The 23,494-nt window shown below is 53.2% G+C and overlaps 1 protein-coding gene across 1 annotated transcript in view; it reads right to left on the minus strand.

The window, feature by feature from the left end:
• The window catches only part of COL13A1 (collagen type XIII alpha 1 chain), a 79,580-nt gene that overhangs the window by 17,316 nt on the left and 38,770 nt on the right, over positions 1–23,494 (minus strand). The window contains exons 13-29 of the mRNA XM_061190297.1: positions 21,114–21,158; positions 20,168–20,200; positions 19,534–19,560; positions 16,981–17,034; positions 15,900–15,986; positions 14,376–14,429; positions 13,165–13,209; positions 12,713–12,781; positions 11,356–11,379; positions 9,790–9,852; positions 8,683–8,727; positions 8,173–8,325; positions 7,300–7,398; positions 5,932–5,976; positions 3,460–3,501; positions 2,434–2,460; positions 1,407–1,487 (exon numbers count right to left, since the gene is read on the minus strand). Of these exons, the coding sequence (XP_061046280.1) occupies positions 1,407–1,487; positions 2,434–2,460; positions 3,460–3,501; positions 5,932–5,976; positions 7,300–7,398; positions 8,173–8,325; positions 8,683–8,727; positions 9,790–9,852; positions 11,356–11,379; positions 12,713–12,781; positions 13,165–13,209; positions 14,376–14,429; positions 15,900–15,986; positions 16,981–17,034; positions 19,534–19,560; positions 20,168–20,200; positions 21,114–21,158 (993 nt within the window). The remainder of the gene's footprint in view (positions 1–1,406; positions 1,488–2,433; positions 2,461–3,459; positions 3,502–5,931; positions 5,977–7,299; positions 7,399–8,172; positions 8,326–8,682; positions 8,728–9,789; positions 9,853–11,355; positions 11,380–12,712; positions 12,782–13,164; positions 13,210–14,375; positions 14,430–15,899; positions 15,987–16,980; positions 17,035–19,533; positions 19,561–20,167; positions 20,201–21,113; positions 21,159–23,494) is intronic.

The raw sequence follows: 23,494 nt of genomic DNA on the forward strand, positions 1-23,494 counted from the left end.
TAAAGATAGACTGGGTACTTTTTCTTTCGTCTGGCGCTTTCTTTGTTTATATTACCTGTATGGTCTTCATTTCAACCCCTGACTGAATTCCCCAATGTTCACTAGGGTTATTGGAGCCATGAAGGTGAACAAGGAGAGGTTTGTGGTTGAGTGGGGGTGGGCAGGAAGGCGCTTTAATAGTAAAAAGTACTTAGTCATTTTGGACACAGCTTAAGACATGGGAAAGTGTCTGCTAAAGTCATCAGTTTACTGTAGTCTGTCAAGCGAATCAGCTCCTTAAATATTCCCACATTTGATGCACTAATGAGGTGTAATCATACCTTTTGTTCTTGCTGTTTGGTTGCTGTGATTACATTAACCAGACCTTCAAACCCTGCCAAGCTGGGGCATCTGGGCTTCCCATCATTCCTCTGCTTTTTACAGCTTCCTGGGGGTGGGAACTGGCCTTGTGCCCAGCACAGAGGAAGCCTTAGTGGCTGGAAAGAGCCCTTTGCAAGGCTGTGGCCTCAACGAAGGAGCAGTCTCTGGTGTAGCCAGGCCATCGACTTCATATGTGACCTCAAGTGACTCACTTTTTTCTCCGGACCCACCAATAAAATGATTATAGGGAATCCTAAAGTCCCTTCCAGATCTTGAAAAACAAACAAGAAAAGAGTGCCAACCTCACTAGGGTGTGAGGGAGGATGGAGCCTAGGGCTCTGGGATGGGTGGTGGGATGAGCTCACCTGGAGACAGGTGAGGCAGTGATGAGACCATCAATCACTGGAGCTTGGGGCAGAGGAATTCGCCCAGTCCAGGGGAGATGCAGGTGCCTTCTAAGCAGGCCCCGCCCTGACCCACAGGGCCTTTAGCTGAGATCAGAGATCTCAGGGAACCAAGACGTGTGCGGCCTTAGCCTGCTGGCACCGGAGGATCTGACTTTTTGCAAGCTTTTCTGCTGTGGCCAGTGCTTAAGAGCAGAGAGCAGGGGCTCTCTTGGGGTCTGCCTGGGAAAGTAGGAGAGACGTGAATACTCTACTGTCCTAATGCTCCCAAGTCCTCTAAGCTTGGCCCCATTAAGGGCAGAGTTTTATTGCCTCAAACAAGCACAAGTAGGGCCTAAGGCTGTTCTCGGGCCCCTTCTGGCTCCCAGCTGGGTCCTCCTTGGGGTGGGGGGCTTTGTCGTATTCAGATTCATATTCCTCCAGAACCTAGGCCAGGGCCAGCCCAGAGGAGGCCCTCAGTAAGAGAGTTAGAGCCTACGGTCTCATCTGGGTGGGAAAGCAAAACCCCATGGAGCTCTGGCATGCTCAGAACTTTAGAACCTCGAGTTTTCCAGTGGCCTTCTCCCAAGGCCCTGCCCAGCACCTAGTCAGGACCACCCGGCCAGGCTCCTCACACCAGTTTGCTGGGTGCACGATACTTACGGGTAATCCCAGAGGACCTCGGTCTCCTTTTTCTCCCTGGACGCCCTTTTCTCCTTTTCCTCCATCTAGTCCTGCTTCCCCCTGAAGGAAAGGGAGATGGGCGAGATCACAGAAGGGCATGGCCCAGACAACTCATTCTTGCATGCTGGGGTCCTGCAGATGGGGATGGGTGGTGGGGAGGGATGGTAGATAGAGGAAGGAGGAGGTGGAGGTGCCTGACCCAGGGGTGGCAGGCTGGGGACTCCAAGAATTGCTGAATTCTTAGCCTGGCTCTGCCTCAGTTACAGTCAGTTACTACAGAGTATCTCTGTGGTAACTTTGAGGTCCCCAAAGGGAAAAGGGATGGCAGGAGTAGAGACAGACCCATAGGTCAGTTCCAGGTCAGGCTTTGGCATAGATGACCATTTGCATAGCAGAAAAACTGGGACCCTGCCGATACTGGATGGCGAATGCCTGAAATGCCACCACTGGAGCTCTGAGGCTCCCACACTAACCAGGAGAGGAAACTGCCTAATAGTCCCCTGGAGAACGCCAGTGTAGGAGACAAGGGCTGTTGTCATGCCAGCAGCCTCCAGCCCCTCTTATCCATTTGAAATGCTGGGGGTGGGAGCTGGGAGAGTCCCAGGCCAGAGTCCAGTGGGCTTGGTCCTGGGAAGGGGTCCCTTGCTATGCCACCCTCTGTCTGCCACCTATACTTCAGGGTGAGTGAAGGGTCTGGGGCAGGTTACATGGAAAAAGGATTTCATCACTGGCTAAGAATCTAACCTGTCAGTCTGTAGGGTTGATTGATGGATGGGAAAATTCTGAATCCAAAGCCTGCCCAGTGTCAATGATGGACGTTAACGGGACCATAGGACTTTATTCTGTCCTAATGGTACCCCACTGGCTGAAGTGTCACATGATTTCGTTTAGGGAAGGGGTCAGCTGGGTCCCCTGTCTCTGAAGCATTTTCTCTTTTCTGCCTTCACTGACACAGCGCCTTCCCCCACCCCCTTCACCCAGCACCTGTCACGTGATCTCTTCTTACCTTTGGTCCAGGAACGCCTTGGAGCCCCTGCATTTGGAATCAAAACAAAGCACCTCTGGTTAAGTTGACTTCCTTGTCCACAAGTTGGACCACAAAAAAGCAAGGGCTTAGGGTACAGAGCCTGGCCTGGGGCCCCTGCCCAGGAGAGGTAGAAGGGAATGCTAAGGGGGGTCCAGCTTAGAACTTCCTGGGGTGGGGTCTGAGCCAGGCTTCCCCAGCCAGGGACTGAGAATCTCTCTGTGGCCCTCACAGCTGACTCATGAGAGAAGATTCAGAGTCTCATGAAGGCAAAATTCAGAGGGAACACAGCAAAAATTAAATAATATGTGCAAAGTGCTTAGAGTAGCATCTGGCACATAGTAAGTTTCAATATACCTTGGCTACTGTCATTACTACTACTACTACTACTACTACTACTACTACTACTACTACTACTTGTACCAGTGACAATGGGTGGCCCATCACCACGGGGACTGTGAACCCGGCAGAGGCAAGGACCAGCATCTGTTGGTTTAGGATGCTTGGGGACCCTCGAGGCACAATGCATAGGGGTCCCTTTAAAGGTGCCTTATCATCTCTAACCACGGAAAGGCCAATCCAGTGGGCCTGGTTTTAAATGGGTCACTTTCTATTTTAATCCTGGTCTTCTTGCTGGCTGGTTAGCAGGAATAAAAGAGGGAGAGGAGCAGATGTCTGATGGCAAAGGGCAGAACCGAGTGACAGCATGTCTCCTACTCCTGCAAGGAGGGACCAGACCCTGGGACCAGACCTCGGGGCTGCCATGCCAGTCAACTGTTTCCAGGAAACCAGGCGATGCCCAGGCTCCTTGGTGTCGCAGAGATGATGCCTGTTTAAGGTGGGAGGGAAGAGGAGCAGGGAGGGGCTTGTGGATGTGAAAATCCCACCGTGGAAGCAGGAGGTGATAGTGATCTAAGGTTGAGGTTAAGCCCAGTGATTGCCATGGGGAGGGGATGTTAGGGACCTAATCACAGTGGACTGAAACACAGACAAGCCCTCCAAACTTACCGGAGGTCCGGGAGGTCCCTCTGGCCCTGGTGGCCCAGGAACCTAGAAGCCAAAGGGAGACAGTTAGCCCACTTCCTGTTATACTCTAAGGGGTCCTGCCTTCTGCCATAGCCTGGGGTCCGGCTAGGGACTGCAAGGCTGAAGGACAGAACTACCAGCACACAGTCTCCCAAATAAAGGCTTAGAACAGGTCAGAAACTCATAGCAACTCATCAGCCTGCACAGTGTTTTGAACAAACAAACAAACAAACAAACATTGCCATGAAATACCCTCAAAATGTCTATTCTTCTGGATATTTTTGAAAAACCAGAAAATCTGGCTGCCTCAGGCTCTTGTTCTTGCATGGCAACAGTTGCCTGGAGCTCAATGAGAGCTTTCCCTTCCGGGTGGGGCTTGAGTTCTTCGGTTTACCTCAGTCCTCACCACTCCCTATTCTTTTTAACCCAGACTTCTTGCATTCATTTGTTGCATGCCTGGTCCTGGTTGGCATTTGGGTTTGAGACCTTTAGCTTAAAGGAAGAGAGACTGGTTGTCTGGAATGGGGGGAGACTGAGATGCTTCTGAAGAATATTCCTCAAGCTCCCCAGGTTTGTAACAGACAGGATGGGGACTGTGGGTCTCCGTTGCTCTTGAGGGCAGGTTAAAGTCAAAGAGATTCGGACTGGACAGAGAACACGAAGGAACCCAGGGCGGTCTTCCTCTCTACGGAGGATGCTGTGCAGGGTAGATTCTGTCTCTGGTGAAGATGGACATCCATTTGTCCACAGTCAGCCATCCAAGAGGCAGGAAGGAGACCTGCCTGCTGGCCCCCCCACTTCGGCTTCTGGACTCTCCTTGGGCACCTCACCTTCCCAGGGACAGAATCCCCTGGAGGGTGGCCAGCATGGGGACCCTCTGCCAGGTGACTATAAAGGGAGCCTCTGCACTGGGCAGACAGGGGATCCCTGTTGTCGCTTGGGACATGTGGACTTTTTAACTCCATAATACTATAGTCTCCTTGCAGGGAACTCAATCTTTGGAAACTCTACCTTCTTAAAAAAAAAAGTTTACTGCTTTTTTTCTTATTATTAACAAGTAATTCATATATCTTGATTGGGGTAGAGGTTATATAAATCTATGCATGTATTAAAATTCATAGAACTGTCAAAAAGTCAATTTTACCGTATTATCATTTTACTATATGATAATTTAAAAAATAAAAAAATGTAAAGGAATACAAATTCATTAACATATTAGTAAATTAAAGAGAACTGAGAGAAGAAAAAAGAATAAATATCTCTGAGTAATGCTAATATTTTGCTTTATTTCCTTCTACTCTTTTTTGATGTATAAAATGTATTTGAATGTATGGCTATACTTATGATGATATCATATATATATAAAATTTGGTTCTCTTCTCTTTTTCACTTAACACAAAACCCATTTTTCCATTTTTTGTATGGTCCCCACAAGCCTGGTTTCAATGTTGATGTGTTACTCGTTGACTGGAACAAAAATGAGTTCCTACCTAGCCAGGGCTTGGAGCAGGGCTTGGCATAAGGAAAGCTCTCCAGCATGGGGACTATTATTACCATTAGTATTTTGTGGTAAGTTATTTAATCATTTCCTTCTTGTTAGAAATGCAGGCTGTTCCCAATTTTTAGTTTAAATACATCTGGAAGGAACATTTTTGCATATTATGCTTTTCCTGAATTTCAGAGCATTTCTTTAGGAGCCTATCCAAATAAATAACATATATGTTATACAATCAGTTCTGTGTTACTAAATGCAGATGGGGTTTGGAGATACTGAAGGGTGACCGAGGGTTTGGTGGTCTCTCTCTGAGGTGGTGTCTGGGTGGCCCAGGCCCTACCACCAAATAGCCTCTCCCTCACGTATCCTCGACCTCTGTTGCTTTCCTGGCTCTTACCCTGAGCCTGATTCCCTCCCATGTTATGAGAAGCTGGCTTCCATCCTGACTACCTCTCACTCCACTCTTCTCCCCTTTTCCCTTAACCACCACACTTCTCAAAAGAATAATGCCTCTCTCTGGAAACCCTACCTCTGGAGCTTCTAGGCAAACTCCTACAGAGTCTTCAAGACCCTGCTCCAATGACCCATCTTCTGGGGTGCTCACCCGACTCCCTGAGCTGCTGCCATTCTAGTGCCCAAGACTGGGCACTGTTTGCTGCACAGGGATGGTCTTATTTTCCTGTCTCCAGGCTCTAGCACTGGAATGGAACATGGCAGGTGCTGTGTGAATACTGCTGAGGGACTTGATTAATGGGAAGACCGTGGAGCAGACCTGTGGGTCCTTGCTGACCCCTGAGGTGCTCAAGAAATGTTCAGCTTCCTGCACTCTTCCTGTGCCAGGCAGTTGTGAGTTTCTTTCTAGAGCACGGAAGTGATGTGCACACTGGAGAGACTGTGGTGTGACAAGGTCCCTGTCAAATAATCCCTGTGACACAAGCCGCAGAGCAGGCACAACCTACCTCCACTCCTGGGTCACCTTTCTCCCCGGGTTCTCCTTTCTCTCCCTGTGGGCACAAAACAACATGGCGTGGATGCCAGCACTCGGGGGATCCTCGGACAGACACACTCAAATCTGTGACAAACCTGACCAGTACTAGACTAGGCCTAGATATCAGCAAGGACCACCTGGGAGGCTGCAGAGGTAGCTGGCCTGAAGGACGAAGGCCAGGGCAGGGGACTTGTGATCACTGACTTCCTGAATCTGAGGTTCTAGCACGTGGGAGGAGAGGCTGATATTCTGTATGGATCCTGCAGGGCAGAGGCCCTAGGATGGACCTGGGACTTGTTTCTAACCAGTAGAATATGGTCTATTGGCAAAGATGATGGGATGTCGCTCTTGTGATTATGTTACAAGCTTATGTTACAAATTATACATGTTATACAAATGATAGGTTAAGACTGTGTTACAAGTATGTTACACACACACACACTCACACACCTGTCTTGCTAGGATGCACTGAGAGACGCCTGCTGGCCTTGGTCTTGAAGAAGCAAGCTGCTATAATATGATCTGCCTACTAGGGGGAAGGCCGAGTGGCCGGGAACTGTAGTGGCCTCTAGGAGCTGAGGGACTCATTGCTACTATAGAAGGAACTGAAAATTATGCCAGTACCAGCGAGCTTGGAAGAGGACCCCAGCTCTAGATGGGGCTGCAGCTGGATGGCACCCTGACTGGGCAGAGGCCCCAGCTGTGACGGGCCTGGACTCCTGACCCATGGAAGCTGTGCCATAATACGTGTGTGTTGTTTTAAGCCACTGAATTTGTGGTGACTTGTTATGCAGCTACAGAAAGTGAATACGGCTCTAGAAGCGGAGCCAGGGCCGTGGGGGTGGAGGGAGGTTGATGAGGGTACCTCACACCACATCGGAAGCATTCCCTCCAGCTTGGAGGGGACATGTCAGGAGGCTACCAGCTGCCTGCCTGTCCCAGCTGAGTGGGGCAGCCACAGTCAGTGGCCTTCGAGGGATCCTGCACTGGGTCAGAGGTGGGACTGGTTGACCTCTGAGGTTCTTTCTACTTCTAAGAGGAGAATTCCGAGTCCAAGATTCTAGCACCTTGGAACTATGTTGGCCCCTGGAGATGAAGGCCACCATGCTGTGAGCGGAGGGGGCTACCCCTGTTGACACCCAACTGCCCCTCAGGGAGTAGCTGCTCATCCAGAGGACCCTCCCATCCCCAGGCTGGGCAGGCAGGCTGGTGGCCAGTGCAGCTTCATCACAGCACCAGGCACCTGCCAGGCAGGTGACCTCAGTGAGGGCGCCCCGCTTGCTTGCCCTCATCAGCAGAGGCCTGCTGACCACCCTGATGCTCGGCCCCCTCGCCTTACCGTGAATCCTGGGAGCCCGATTGGGCCTGGCAATCCGGTCACTCCAGGTCTCCCTTGGTCACCTGGTTCTCCTTTCTCCCCAGTTGGGCCGTCTAGACCCTAGAGATCGAACAAGATCGCTGTTAGTCAAGAGCAAGGTCATCACACTGAGGTCTGGGACCTGCCGTGGCATGCACGTGGGGCCGCCTTCCTCCAAGGGCAGGTGTCTAGGGTGCTGCCTGGAAACCATGAAGCCCAGAGAAGCCTCCCAAGTCAAGCCAGAGGCCTAGCTGGCCTGGGCTAAGGTCACTTGTTTGTACCTCTCCTGGGTCTAGGGCTGTCCCTATACTCTCCTGGGTATAGGTATGCTGTCCCAAGAGGCAGTTTTACACTCCCAACAACTCAGTGACGTATCCAGGGAAGGCATTATCATCCCCATTTTAATTTTATTCTTTTTTGTTAAGTCAAATTTATCAATTTTTTTCCTTAATGAATTATGCATTTGGTGTTGTAGCTAAGAAATCTCTCTTTTTTTTTTTCCCCTCCCTTGACCACACGGCTTGTGGGATCTCAGCTCCCTAACCAGGGATTGAACCTGGGCCACGGCAGTGAAAGTCTGGAATCCTAACCACTAGGCCACCAGCGAATTTCCAATCATCCCCATTTTAGAGATGAGAAAACCGAGGCTCTGCCAGGCTCAGTGACTTTCCCGCGGACACAGATAGGAGATGACAGAACAAGACCCAGGTCTCTTGAGGCGGGAAACTGGGCTTTATAAAGTAAAGCTTGAGGGGAAAACAGGTGAGCGCCCTGTCCCCAGCTCCCGGCTCTGGTTTCCAGCTGCAGCTGGCACAGAACACAGCCACATCATGCTGGGTGGGCCCCGGCACTCACCGGTGGGCCTGGCTGCCCCATCTCCCCTTTCTCCCCCTTCTCTCCTGGGTTCCCCGGAAGGCCATCTTCTCCCTTCAGTCCTGTAGGCCCAGCCTTTCCTGGGGGGCCTTGGGGACCAGGAGGGCCCACATCTCCTGGTTTGCCTCGAGGTCCCTGGAGAAAAGATCAACAACATGTATTAGATACACTGATGGAGAAACGAGGGGCAAGAACAAGAAAGAATGGCCGGGTGGGGGTTGCTGAGGGTACAAAGGACTCGGCTCTTTGGCGCTTGATTGGACCAGCCAGAGAGCCTGTCCAGCTCCCGGTGGGAATCTGAGGGGCCGCAGCCCATCCCAGCGTGGGTCGGCCTGGCTCCTCCTGGGGCCAGCAGTGGGGCTCGGCTGGGCTTCCAGAGGCGGGCCTCCCCTCCCCTCTCCCTTCCCCACAAGGCTCCCTTCCAGAGCCTTCTGTACCCTCACCCCCCAGGGCAAAGATTATCTTCAGAGGTTTGTCTGGGAGTGTCCTTACCTTTTCCCCATCGTGTCCGGGAGGGCCGGGCAGTCCAATCTCCCCCTGTAGCCAGAACAACTAAAGGTCACTCTCAGGCCAGAGAAGAACAATAACTGTTATTTATACAGCACTTCCTATGTCAGGTATCCTCAGCACTCACACAGAAGGTATGTACTTTCACCGACTCCGTTTTGGAGGTGAGGACCCCAGTGCAGAGTTGTGAGCCCAAGGCCTGGAGTTAGTGAAGACTGGATCCCAGTCCGGGCGTTCTGGCTCCACAGTCCACGTTTTAGCCACAACCTTGCACCTCTGACGGAGCAGGCGCTCCCCGGGAGGGGTGCTTGCCTCCCTGTTCTCCCTCCCCCCAAACTCAGCCTTCCAGTCCTGGCCCCCACACGGGGAGCTCCCTTCACTTCACATCAACCCGAGTCCCTTCTTTAAGTCAGGGAGGGAGATAAAGGAGGTGTGGCCTCTGCTTTGAGGCCAGGTAAACAACCAGCTGCGGCACCAAGGTAAGCTGAGAGGAAAGAGCAGTGAATTCCTCCTGATAGATCAGGGAAGGCTTCAGGGAGGAGGTGGCCTTCAAGTTGGGCTTGGAATACGAAGACTTTGAAAGGTAGGGAAAACGGGAAGGGACTTCAGGGCAGAGGACCTCATGAGCAGAGGACAGAGGGGCAAATGTGTTGGCCTTCTGGGAAAAATCACAGGGGTGGGGGGCAGAGGATAAAAGGGAGCAAAGGCAGGAATCGAGGAAGGGGTGAGATTGGGGAGGGGCTCAAGCGCCACGTGCCCTGATGGCGGGTTGGGTCCCTGCTGTGGCTCTGGCTGGGGCGGGGGCTCGTCTAGACCCGGCCCCACCACATCAGAGGGGTCTGTGAATTACAGGAGCCCGAGACAGACAGCCAGGGAAGAAAGGCAGAGCTGAGGATGGGGGTAGTGAAGCAGCAGTGATGTCAGTGGGCAGGCGGTGCCTTGGAGCTTTGGGGAGAATTGAAGGCTGGAGTGAGGTGGTGGCTCTGGGAACATGAGAAGGACACAGATGAGGGGCAGCCGTGGGGTCCCGTGCTCAGAGACACACGCAGGGCTTCTGCAGGGTCTGCACCCCCCTTGTCAAGATGGTGTTACCTTCTGGCCTGGGATCCCTGGAGCTCCGGGTGGGCCAATCTGCCCAGGAAGACCAGGGGGCCCCTAGGAAAGGAAAGAAAGACACGTGGGAGAACCTTCCAACTGAGGAGGGGTGGCCTGTCTCCAGAGAAGTGTATGTGGAGGCTGGTTTATAGAGACTGGTCATTTCCAAACATTTCATCAGGGGCAGGAACCCTTTTTTTGCAAAGGAAATATGGAGACCCCACGGTGTAAGGCAGATAAGTACTGAGTGTGTCTGGATTAAAGTGGGGGGCGGAGACCCTACGGCCATGCTTATCAGCCTCTCCCTCCCTGTCCGTCTACACCCTGGGGGCTCCTTGGGCTCCAAGAAGATAAATCTGACCTTCCCCGACAGTGACTTAAAAATGTCTCCAGGAAGCAACCCAAATGTCCATCAACAGCTGAACATCTGGCATATTCACACAATGGAATACTATGCAGCAGTGAAAAAAGAACCGAGCACTGCACAGGCCATGCCATAGAAGAAAGAAACCCTGACACATTATGCGGAGCAAAAGAAGCCAGATGCAGACACCTACATACTGTGTGATTCCATTCATAAGAAACTCTAGAACTAAAGACAAATCTAAGCTATGGTGAGAGAAAGCAGATCAGTGGTGGCTCGGGGTTGGGCATAAGTGTGGGACTGACTCCTGAGATGCATGAAGGAACTTTCTGAAGTGATTGGGGTGGTGGGTACATGGGTATATATATTTGTCAAAACTCAGCCAATTCTACACCTAAAATGGGTGCATTTTATTGTATGTAAATGGTTAATTCAAGGTTGATTTTTAAAATTAAAAAAAAATGTTTCGGAAAGTTTTGCTTCAAAGAGCTATTTCAAATAATCTATTTTAATGTTTCCAAATGAAGCTCACTGATTCCAGAATCATGTGGTTAATACCAGTTTCTGGGATTGGGGCACTGTACGACTGGTGCTTAATTCTGGCTTTGCATCATCCCTAAGTGTGTTCTGTGGCACATGGCCACTAAAAATATTAAATGACATAAAATGTGAGTTAGTTTGAGAACGTTGTGATCTCCCCTCTCTTCTCTGCCTTGGAAGTTAAACCTGGTGGCAATCATTTTAGCTACAAATATTTACTGAAAGCCTGTCACTGGTAGGTACACGTGCAAAATCCAGGCTTGGAATTCACTGGTTTTCCAGCTGCAGAGAATGAAATTGATTTCTAGGAAAGAGGGAAAGGTAGAGGGTCGCTACTGAGTTTTTTTAGGATTATGCACTTTATTAGCAAAAGATTGGGTAAAAGGAGAACATAAAAACACCCTCCTCTATACCACTATTTCCTTGACACAGCTGCAACGAGAACCAGTATTTGTCCTGTGACAGGAGTGCACCACCGGGTCGGTGAAGAGCTACTCCAGACGACAGCCATGACCCTGCTCAGGCTCAGGTCAGCCCCTGCCCCAGCACTGCAGGGTCAACCCTAACCTTCTGGAGGCGAGACCTCCAGTCCTGGCTTCCAGGCTGCCCTCCACCAGCCCTCAGCCCAGTGCCCGGGGAAATCAGGAAGGAGGACTCACCATCAAGGCCAGGGTCCGGATCTCCTAAAAACCAACACCATGCGATCAGTTGAAGGGCAAATAAGAGCCACATGGAGGGTCCCCTCGGCCCAGTCCTGGAAACGTGGGCGCTGGGCCCCTCGAAGGAGCACAGTAGAGGTAGACCCTCTCGGGGGGCCTGTGCCTTCCAGGCCCACCCCACCCTCACCTCTCCCCTCCCCGAGGCTTGTAGTCACTGGGCAGGGAGCACCCCGCGAGCACCAGATGCTATCCTACAACAGATTCCTACGTGCCCTAAAATGGACTGCAAATTGTCTCTTTACAAGAGCGGGAGGGAAGCAGCATCTCCTGTTCCTTCTGTTTGTTTTTTTTTTTTTTTTGGCCTCTCAGCATGGGGGATCTTAGGTCCCTGACCAGGGATCGAATGCATGCCCCCTGCAGTGGAAGGGCGGAGTCTGAACCATCGGACTGTCAGGGAAGTCCCTCCCATTCTTTCTAATCTTTCACTGGGACCCTTTCTTGATCTTCCCTCTTCTCCTAGAACCCAGATTTAAGGCTCTGATGTACCTCCCTTTAAACAGACAGACACAATGGAACAAAACACGGCACCACTGGAAAAATAAATTAGAGGGACAACTCTTGGCATTAAAAAAAATAACTGTACAGCTTGTAAATGGATTCACATAGGTACAAAGATTCCTTTAAAGGAGTGGTTCTCAATCTGGGGTGATTTTGTCCCCCTGGAGACATTTGGCAATGTGCAGAGGCATATTTTGGTTGCCATAGCTGGGAGTGGGGAGGCATCTATGGGCATCTAGTGGGTAGAGACCAGGCACGCTGTTGAACATCCTCCAGCACACGGGACAGGCTTCCCTACAACCAACGTTACCCAGCTCCAAATGTCAGTGGCGCCCAGTTTGAGAAGCCCCGCTTTTAAACGAGGGTACCTTATGAACCTGAAATATGATTACATTGACACAAAGGTAGATGTGTTCCAGAAAGACAGATTCTACCATGTGAAGGAGGAGGGTGTGTGCTGGAGAAATGGAGTCCTAGAACCCCAAGTGGGCCAGCACCCCGCAGGCGCCAGGATGCCCCAGTTATGGCTCTTGGTGACCCAGAGCCAGGGTACCTGGCCAGCTGGGCCCAGACCCAAAGCCAGGCCAACTGGCTTTCAAATGAGGGGGCCGTGTGCATGGGGGCTGTATGGGGGAGGCCGAAGGGGAGAAGGCAAGGGGATGAATCCCCGGAAGCTCTGTCCAGTGGCCTGGCCTCAGGGACATGAGTCAGGGTGTTGGGATGCTCAGCTCTCTCATCACACAGCCCGGAGGCCCATGAGCACCTCCAGGTCTCCCGTCTCTGGGTAGGCCCCGCTCACCTGGAGAGCCTCGTTGATGTTTCCGTTGTAGTCCACCATCTCTCCTTTCCCAGGTTCGCCCTTGGAGCCCTACGAGACAAAGGAGACCTGCACCCAGGGCCTGGGCCAGCGGGGACCTCAGGACAAGCGCCTCTGCTCTCTACCATCACTGGCTGCACAGGGGATGCAGAGCAGCTGGGGCGGCTACTGGGGGCTCCAAACACTCTCAGAGGATGCCCAGGGGCTCCAGAACCAAAGAGAAGACTCCGTGTGAGAACCCTGGACTAGACAGACCTGGGGGAGACTGAGCCCGATCGTGGCTGCAATGTCAGACCTCCTATCTGGGGCCAGAAAGCTCTTCCCTGCTCCCCCCCACCCCACCCCCCGCAAGGCCCCGGGGACAAGCCACTTCACCCTGTGACCCCAGGGAGGTGAGATGTGGTGCTATGACTCTGGGTGAGAGATGCACGTACCTTGGGGCCAGCAGGTCCCTGCTCTCCAGCTGCTCCAGGCTCTCCCTGTTGCACGACAAAATTGGAGTGAAATAGGCACAAAGTCGGGTACAGAGAGTCTGGTGTCCCCAGATGGGCCATGTGTTAGGGAGCTCAGAGGGGGCCAGGAGGCTCAGCTCAGCTCAGGCTGAGAGGCGCAGGGCTCCCTGTGCATCCCGTGCAGGCTCCACCCCTTGGGAAGCACCTCCACTGGCCAGCAAGCCCCTCTCCCTCCCAGCTCCCTCCAGCTTCTTGCTGGAAGATCTTCTTTCTGTCCCACGTTAGTTGTTGGTGATTCCACCCATGTCCGTCTGGCCACCTCCCCCCGGTCCCCTAAGTCAGCCACCTCCTCGGGAGCAGGGACCAGACCCTCTGCCCCTCTTTATTTCTATCCTGCTCAAGGAGCAAGGGCTCAGAAAGTTTTTGCCAATTGCCTGGGTGGTTGACAATTGCCGTGGACAGCCCAGGCGGTTCCTGTCTGCTGGTGAAAGACCCAAACTGTGGGAGGAAACATGGGGGCCAGGGCGAGGCATTAGAACACCCAGCCTCCTGGAGCAGGTCGGGATGGGGGGATTTGTTCCTGTTGGAAACAGGGCAGAACTGTGGGGAATAAATGAAACGTGGTGTAAATTGTGAAAAGCAAACCATAGTTCCAATTGTTCTGGGATAATGCGAACACTGAACACATTTTAGAAAATCAAGACAGAAAGTAAAAATAAAGGGAAAACAAACCCTTTAATATAACTCAACTGCTGCCGACCCTGTCGCTGGCCAGCTCATGGAGCCTCGCCTCCAGGTAACCTACCCTGCACCTCCCCAAGCCCACAGCCTTTCAGTCACGGGGCACCTGCGAAGGACACAGCAGCACCAGGCTGACCCATCCACAGGGAGTAGCTGGAGGGAAGTGGGGCCCCGTCGTTACCAGTGGTGTGGGAGCTAGCAGAAGCAGGGGCTCCGGGTCTCTCCCCAGCCCCAGCGTCCCACCCCTGGGCCTGCCTTTGCCTGGCCGCCGTGTCAGTGGAAGTTCTCCAAAGCCCGAGGCGACCAGGAGAGACGGTAGGCATGAGTCATGGCCGTCAGCCCTGTGCCTGGAGGCCCAGCGGCAGGACGGCCAAGACTCTCTCTCTGTCTCTCTCTCTGAACTCCCAAGCTGACCCTCATCCTGCAGCTCTTAGATCTGGGGGCTCCTGTACCTTGTCTCCTTGCCGTCCTGGGGCGCCTGCCTGGCCATCAGCTCCAGCTTCCCCCTGGGCAAGAGGAGAGAGATGGGTGAGGGCACACGGGTCTTGCTATTGGTCTTGCTATTGATGTTCTAGTTAAGTGTCTCTGGGTCTCTGTCTCTTTCCCTGCTGGCTTCTACTAACTCACTCCATTCCACCTGTCTGACTCCTTCCCACCCTTGGGCCCCACCCAGGTCTCACCACCTCCTAGCAGCCCTCCCTGACTACTCCCTTCCTCCTCTGGGCTCTGCGCTGCCAGGCCCTCCTCAGGTCTCGGTTAACACACGCGTGCCCAGTTCTGTCGAGGCCCCTAACTGTGGACTGCCATCAGCCTCCAGGGGCAGGAGGCAGGTCATTTTGGAGCCTGGAACTCTTACACACCTCATCAGGTCCTGCCTGGGGGACAGAGGAGAGCAGGAGGGGCCTGGGCACATGGGGACAGGGTGTCCAGGAGGCCTAGGACAGGAGGAGCAGGGAGAGGTAGGAGGCAGCCCACCCCAAATACTTCATTTATTCAAGATTTTGCCTGGTCCTGGAAAGAGGACATGAGTCTGGGGACAGTCTTCTAGCTTTCCCTTCCTTTTGTCCTAGGATACAGGAACAAGAGTGACCAGATTTCCCCAACCCCAAATCGAGACCCAAGACGTGCCTGGTATCCATGCCCTTCAGGGTCAGCGGGACAGACTCAGCATCGGGCATGCCCTGGAGCCTGGGTGCTCGTGCCAGGGAAGCTCTATTCTCACCACAGTCACGTGGGAACGTGGTGCTGAGCCCGAGACCCTTCCTGCCACTTCATCTTGCCTGTCTGTGGGGTTCCCTGTGGCTCCCTACACTATATTCCTGTGAATTGTGGGTTTGCTTTTCCTGCTAGATGGTGGGCAAGCCAAGGTCAGGTTCTCGGCAGCTTCACAGCCCATAGCAGGCCCTTGATAAACATCGGTGGAATGAATGAGGGTATTGCCTCAAATCATGCAGAGTAATTAATCCTTTCCTTATAAGCTAAGGAAGAGACCCCCTTATTTCCCTGGGCTGCTAAAATAAACCGAGCAATGCAGGAGGCATCTGCTTGGCAGAACTCAAGTCTTACCACTGCAGCTTCCACCCTCTGCAAGGAAAAGTGTGGGCAGCCCCATTTGCAGCTGTCCCACTGCTGCAACCTTACCTCCCCCCAGTGTGCCACACCAGGTGGGCCCAGCTGATCGCTGACCTGCAACTGATTTAGAGCCTAAGCTAGGGGTCTTTTTGCAGCCATTGGTCCTTGACTCAGTTACATCATAGCCATTTCAATCAATGGGACCATCCATCTGCCCTAGAGATGCTTGGAAGCAGAAGCTTGGTCCAAAGGTCGAACCAGGACCTTTCTAGAATCCACTGGAAAAACCACACAGAGCAGGAAAGAAGGCAAGGTGCCCGGGACACGGAGTCCCCAAAATGGACTAAGGATAAAGGCCACAGGCAAACATTTGCTTTGAGCACTGATCCCAGGGAAAGACTCACCTTTGGCCCTGGGGGCCCAGGGAGCCCTGGGGGACCAGGCTCCCCTCTGCCCCCTCCAATGGAGTTGCCGGCATCACCTTTTTCTCCCTGGGGGTGGAAGGTAGAATTACCATCACTAACTCTGGAGGAAGGTGGTTGATCCCTGTCTTTTCTCCCCTCACAGTTCGAAGGAGTGAAGGCAGCAGACTGCCTCTCAGTCTATGCTGAATGTTGGGGGACATTAAGGGACTGTGGGCTCCAGGATGGCTGGGGACCAGAGGCCTTCAGAAACCTGGCTGTGGGATTTGAGGAGAGAATGGAGTTACTGAAGGAGAACCGGTGTAGAGCTAGAACAAGACACCCATCAGGACCAGGATCTAGAGCAGTGTTTCTCAAAGTGTGTTCCCTGGAACACTCCTTCCGCAGGTTGGGAATATTCAAAAAAAGGGGTCTGGTGGCCAAACAATGTTGGAAAGGCAAAGTGAAATGAAGCTTTGCAGGCTCTTTCACTGCAGGGTGCTAGGAGCCTCTTAGGCCAAGATGCCCATGACTCTCTGAGGAGCCTGCTTTATTTATTTAAATTTTTACTGGAGTGTCGTTGATTTACAATGTTGTGTTAGTTTCAGGTACACAGCAAAGTGAATCAGTTATACGTGTACATATGTCTAATCTTTTTTAGATTCTTTTCCCATATAGGCCATTACAGAGTACTGAGTAGAGTTCTGAGGGACCTGTTTTATATAGCTTTCCCCAAACTTATTTGACCCAAGTCTTTTTTTTTTTTTTAAGTGGAATATCTTACGGAGCTCACATACGGTGGAACACACTTTCAGAGGTGGTGCAAAGAAATCAGACCAGGTCATAGCTACTAAATTCTTTGAATTTGGGCATTTTTTTTGGCCAATCAGGGCCTCCCATGTGGAACCCCATGCCTCTGTCCCCCGAAGCACAATCTGGCTGTGTTCCAGCTGCTTTCCCCCAATCTGGGAGGGACACCTCCAGTGCTGGGGCCCATATGAATGTGCAGGGCTAGGAATGTGGGTGGGGATGGACACTGGGGCCTTTACACAGAACCCACCATTCAGAGCTGGTTGCTACCCACCTTCTGCCCTAGGAGGCCGAGTAGCCCAGGGTGGCCCGCAGCCCCCTTCTCACCCTGTGGAGGAAATGCAGACAATTTGGGTTAGGAACTGTTTCTCCAGGATGTTGGCGAAGGCACCAGCCCTCCAGCGTCGGGCCTTGGCTTTCCTCTCTCATCTCCCTGCCCCTGCATGGGCTCTTCTCGGAAGGACTCCATTTCCTGCTGGACCCCATCAGGGACCTGACTCCTTCCTCGGGACACTTCACACTGGTATCGTTATCTTCCCAGTCCTGTGTGGGCGGGGCCCTCAGCACTTAAGCAGGGAGAGGGGCCAGGAGCATTTAGTCACTTTTGGGGGTCTCCTGGGGACAGGCGAGCAGTTCAGAATGCCAGTATTTGGGAAAGGCTTTTTAAAACCGCTTGGCTCTTTTTTATGTTTGTAATGTCTAGCAATTAGATACCCCTGGTCTCTAGGGAGAGCTTTCCGTCTACCTCCCCCCTACCTCTAGGGAGGACAAAAACCGTCGAACCAGAACTTCTCCTTTGGAGGAATATTTTGAGAAGTTTGCCTCCTATTATGGGTTGAATTGTGTCCCATGAAAATTCATATGTTGAAGTCCTAACTCCAAGTATCTCAGAATGTGACCTTATTTGGAAATTGGGCCATTGGAGATGTAATTAGCTAAATTATGAGGTGGGCCCCTAATCCAATATGATTGGTGTCCTTATAAAAAGGGGAAATTTGGACACAGACATGCATATCGGGAGAACACCATGTGAAGATGAAGGCAGAGATTGGGGTGATGCTTCTACAAGCCAAGGTACATCAAGAATGCCAGCAAACTACCAGAAACTGAAAGAGAAGCACGGAACAGATTTTTCTTCACACCCCGCAGAAGGAACTAACCCTGTCAACACCTTGATCTCAGACTTCTGTCCTCAGAACTGTGGGACAATAAATTTCTGTTGTAGAAGCCACACAGTTTGTGGTCCTGTGTTAGGGCAGCCCTAGTAAACGAGTACCCCTCCCTAACTAGCTTCTTCCTGAAGAACACTTTTTCTCCCTTATGACACAAGTCCCAGAGCCCTGCTCTCATTGCAGAAATGAAGGGGCTCCGAGACTGTGGATGACCCCTCACTGCAGCAGTGACAGAACCAGGTCCAGTACCCAGGTCCGCCTTCTATGCCACAAAGACTTCACTTTGATTCAGAGTGTCCAGTATCAAGAAGGCCCCTGCCTGGTCAGCATGAGAAGCCCCACTCTCCATAGCCTGAAGGCTAGTGGTTCTCATAGGTAATAATATAAATTGAGGACCCTGGGGTTGTAATGTGCTCACATGTCTCAATGAACTTTTCAGCTGGAGCCACAAAAGATGCCACACCAAGTCTTTAGCTGTCTTCCCCTTGCCACCTGCCCTTGGGTAGAAGCTGAATGACAAAATGGCCTGAAGCAGGCTAAGGGAGGAGAGGAGGGGCAGATAAGGGCCCAGGTGACGAGAGGGATGTGAATCCTGAGGCCCCAGCTGGCCCTGTTGTGCCTGGGCTGTGCCTTTGCCTTTAGCTGGGGCACCCCCTGAAACAGGCCAGGTCTAAGGGAAAGGGTGCGGTCCTGCCCTACAGAGGTCCTGGGGGATGGGGGTGGGGGGAGGGAAAGCTTCCCTTCCTTCTAGGCTTTCCTCCTGGGTACCCAATGGCTTTCAAGGAGAAAGGCTGTGATCTTGAGTGTGAATTTTCTGAAGCTTTGCCAGGCCATCGAGGCACTCCCTTTTTCCTGGAGACACATGCACCCACCGCACACTGCAAGCAGCACGCCAGCCATAGGGGTGGGGCAGGCAGTGGGGGACCAGCAGAGGCCAGGATGAAGGGAGCACACACTCAAGGACACAGGATCCTACCCTCTGCCCCATCTTTCCCGGCAAACCTGGGGGCCCCGGCTTCCCTGTTGCTCCTGGGTCTCCCTTTGGGGTAAGAAGAGAAAGTCACTGATAAGAGGATGGGGTATGGGTGGTGAGGGATACGAGGGGCAGTAATCATAGACCAGTGTTTCCAGAATACTTGCCTCGTAAGACGCTCCTCTTAAAAAAAGAATGTCCTGGTCAGAAAGTTTGAAAATGCTGCACAAGACCCTGCATTTTTTTTTTTTAGAGTTTCCCAATGTATATTTAGCATAGTAAAGGCTCTGAGAAGGCCTGCCGTAAAGACACCTGCGTAATACTTTTAACCCTGCATTTCTCAAACGTATTTGACCATGGAAACTTTTTCTCATGTTACATCTCTTATTGTCCTGGATGAGAGAGACAGAGCCCTGTGGGTGCAGGGGGCAACAGTCACCACTGGAGCTGGTGTGAATGCAAACCAGACTGCTGCCCAGGCCAGGATCCAGGGAAGGGGGAGGCATCCGCAGAGCATTCATGAGGAGCAAGCCCCTCCCGGCAGGCTCTCCTCTGCTCAGTCAGGTCCCCAGCCCCAGGCTAGCCTTCGGGGGGACCAGGAGCAAAACAACAGCAGCCCCTCCCACCTCCACCCTACGCCTGATGCTCGGTGCAGCCCAGAACGTTGCCTCTGTATCAGTACCTTGGCTCCTGGGATCCCAGGCTCACCCTGTGTGGGAAAAAAACAAGACTCAGGCAAAGAAATGAGAGAGCGAGAGTGAGTGAACGCAGGAGCAGAGGAGTGAAGGCATCTGAGGGTAGGGGAAGCGTCTGGCCAGCCCAGGGCTTTCCTCTGCCTAGGACTCGGGCCCCTCCTGGACTGTCCCTTATTGTTCCCCCAGGTGAGAGGGGTGGCAGGTGTGAGGCAGCCCAGGAGGAGGGAGAGGAAGGAAGGGGCATTTGCTTCGGACGCGGTGTCCCTGTAAGTGACCTGCTGGGAGATCCACATCGAGCATTTGTGCTTCCGGGGTGTCCCCGCCCATCTGCTGAAGTTTGGAGTGTGAAGGAAAGTGCTAGGTTCCTTTCACATTGGCAGGCTGGCAAGACCTTTAGTTGAGGCTGGTAAACCTTTGCCACTTACTTGCAAGGCTTAGTTAAACATGTGTTGTTCAATCTGTGCATCTGGCATAAATGTTGCTTTAAGAGAAGTTGTTCTGAATCCTGTCTGCTCCCTCCTTGGTCCAGTGGCCACCCAATGAGCCCCTGAAGCCCAACTCTCTCCTCTCTCCATCCCTCCCATCCTGCCCCTCAGGTGTTGAGTTACAAGGTCCACTGACCTTCATCCCGGCCACAGCGATTCCAGGAGCCCCCTGGCAGAGAGAAGGAAAGGCATGGGGACTTTCTCACCCAGTGGGAAGCACAGAGGAGGTGGCCAGCCTCCTCTCCCAGCCTCTTCTTGGAGAGATGTGAGATGTGGAGGCTTCTGCCTGCCCCCAGGCCCACAGGGAAGGGGGTTGCTGAGCTTGGCACAGAGGGAGTGGGCCTGAGGAAGAGGCTCTGCACAGCTCAGCTGGGCTCCCTGGGCTTCCCACCCACCTGCTCTGCCCGTAGACCCTCCTGGGGGACTCACAGGGCACTGTGTCAGGCAGCCCATGGCTGGGCTAGACAGGGACATCCCTGGGTGGAATGTGGGGAGGGCTTCTTGGCATAGGAAAGGAGGAGGAGGGGATGGAGGAGAAAGGGGAGAAAGGGAGAGCCACAGGGAAGGGGACAACAGTAGATGGCTGAGTTCACCAAGCTCATGGACCCTGAGGGTGCCCGTGGGACTCTCCTCAAGGGAGCTCTCTGGCCCTAAGCCCTGATGGACTGGGGAGCGTCTGGGAGTGAATCCCATTTCCTTATCAGCCCAAGACCACCAACTTTGAAGTAAATAGGCTGCCAAGCACACCACTTAGTAAATTCCAAGTGAAGGTGATTTTTAGGGGGTCCCGACTCCCACATGGGTCTCAGAACTGCAGCCAGAGCTGGGGGTACCTGAGAGGCCTTTTATGACCCACAGATGCCCACAAGGAGGCCTGGCCATGTCGGGAGGGCACTGCTGAGTGACGGCGCATGGGCCAAAAAGGAGCACCCCTGCCTGGAAGACAGGCCAGGCAGCAAAGGGGAGAGGACGGGAAGAAATGTGCACCCCGTCTCCTGTCTTTACAGCAAGACAGGATGTGGGAAGGAGGAGGAGCTGGGAGAGAGGGCTGGGGCTAGGGGAGCTGCCTGGGGGTGGCGTACCTTTGCTCCGTGTTTGCCCGGCATCCCTGGCATGCCCCGTTCTCCCTGAAGGAAGAAACAAGAGAAACAGTGAGAAGAGGACCAGACTCAGGGCCCAAGGTCTTGGCCCTGGAAGCATGGCCTGCAAGGATGTCAGTGAGAGTGGTTGCTGTGGAAGCTTGGGATGACTGTCCAGCCCATGAGGAGCTTTGAGGTCCCCACCATTGTCGGCAGCCACGGTGGGCCACTCTCCTCAGCAAGGTGGACCTGCACAAGGTCCCAAGTCACAGACCACAGAGCAGGAAAGAGCCCCAGAGAGAGGCCCACCAGGAGCCTGCGTCCAGGGAGGGGGAAAGCGGACTTGCACAAGGTTTCCTGCCTGACAGGGGCCTGGGCTAGGGCCGTGGGCCTGAGCCGCCCACTTAGCCCCTTGCCTACTGCATACCTTCCCTCCCTCCCTGGCCTGCTGCTGCCTCCTGCCCATTTTCACTCTGCACGTTTGCATGGGTGGTACTGCTGGCTGAGCCAGACGGGGCTCCGGCCTCTCCTCTTCCCTGGGGTCCTTTTCTTTCCAGGTTCCTTGGGTCTAACTCTTCCCGAGGACATGAGGGTTTTGGCCCCAGGTCGGGGAGGGCCCACCTGCGCTTTGGGCGGTGGGGGACTGTGGATGGAGGCAGGGCGCAGCCCGGAGCTCCCGAGCCCACCCACTTCTCTGCATTCCTGGCCCTGCCTGGCCAGAGGCACCAGTCACGGGGCTGCTTCTCCAGGATATCACGCTTGGGCTTTGCTCTACCATCTCGGCAGTGTCCTGTCTTTTTGTGTAACCTCTTTACTTCCTGGCGAAAATGCCAAATCTAAGGGGAGGAGTGAGCTCTGGAAGAACAGGGAGTGTCCTGCCCTCCTTGGAAGGACACACCAGGAGGAGATGAGGCTGGAGGTGACAGCCAGCGACAATTGGGGGCCGAGAGTAGGTGAGTCAAGACTTACCTGTTGTGTCAGAGAGGGAGGGGTGCAGGGGAGGAAGGAGGCCTTTGTCTCCACGAGTGGAACCCCAAAAGAAGTCCCAGTGTAAGCCCCAGCCAGGGCTCAGGATGCTGTGCAGCATGCGTGGTAGCAGCTCAGACCCTGTGGCCTGGAGGCCACGCTGCATATCCCACAGGCAGAGGGGGAACATGGCCCCACCTGGCCTCCATCTTTTCAGCTAACCTCATCCCTTCCCTGACATCTTACAGGAAGCCCTGGTCCACCCTTCTCCTTGCAGAGGCTGGAGCTACTTCCAACCTTTCCCCTCCATGATTGGGCCTCCACGCTGGTATCCAGAAAAGCGTCCAACACACAGACTGGGCAGTAACACTCCTGTACTTTGAAACTGCCACCGCCCGGCAATGACTGTGGAAAAGGGGCCAGGCTCCTGAGCATGGCATTCCACCCCTGCTCCTTCCTGGCCTCATCGCCTCACATCCTGACACCTACACTGTTTCTCTGAAAACATCACCCATTTTCAGAATTCTCCGCCTTTCTGCTATTTCCTCTGCTCAAAACCCTATTCATCCTTGGGGTGCTGGTCAAATGCCATCTCCCCTTGAAGCTTTTTGCTCTGCCTCATAGCCCAGTGCTGGTTCCTCAGTGCAGCGGGAACCACTGTGTGTTCCCGCATACACAAATCATGTCTGCTGGAGATGGCTTCACCTCCATCCTCTTTGGGCCAAGTCTCTGAATTCTGCAAAAGGCTTCACCTCCATCCTCTTTGGGCCAAGTCTCTGAATTCTGCAAAAGGCCCAGAAACTTTAGCTCCAAATGCAGGAGCCCTCCCTCACCTGACCCCACCAGGACCCCTGAGCCACAGGCAGGGGTGGTGGAGCTGGACTCAGAAGTGACCACAGCAGACAAGCTTGTGCCCCAGGTCTGCCCCAGGCACTAAATTCTGGTAAATCCCTCTTGTGGGAAAGAGTGGAGAAAGGCACAGTCATTTACTGTGTCTGTTATGTGTCTGGCACTGAGTTAAGCCTTTACATCCTTCTTCTATTCAATCTTTAAGAATCCCCTCTAATCAATGAGGGAGTGGATGTTATTCCTGTTTCACAGGTGAGCAAACTGTGCCTCTGGAAGGCCAGGTATGATTGCCAATGTCACACAGAGCAGGGATTTGGACACAGGTCTTTTGTCTGCCAAGTGCAGGTACCCATTTCTCTCGGCCAACCCCAAGCATCAGATGGACTGGTGTTCCGTCGCTTCCGTTAAACACCCTCTGCAGGCCAAAAGCAGGGCAAAGCCCTCTCTTTTGGATGGCCCTCAGGTCTGTGCCCCATAGGGGTGAAAAGTCAGTGCTCAGACCAGGGCTGTGTCTTTAACCACAGGCACCAGGGAAAAGAGCTGAGCCGGGGCAGGCCTGTGAGCACAGT

Source organism: Eubalaena glacialis, chromosome 1 (assembly GCF_028564815.1).
Source record: "Eubalaena glacialis isolate mEubGla1 chromosome 1, mEubGla1.1.hap2.+ XY, whole genome shotgun sequence".
Taxonomy (NCBI): Eukaryota; Metazoa; Chordata; class Mammalia; order Artiodactyla; family Balaenidae; genus Eubalaena; species Eubalaena glacialis.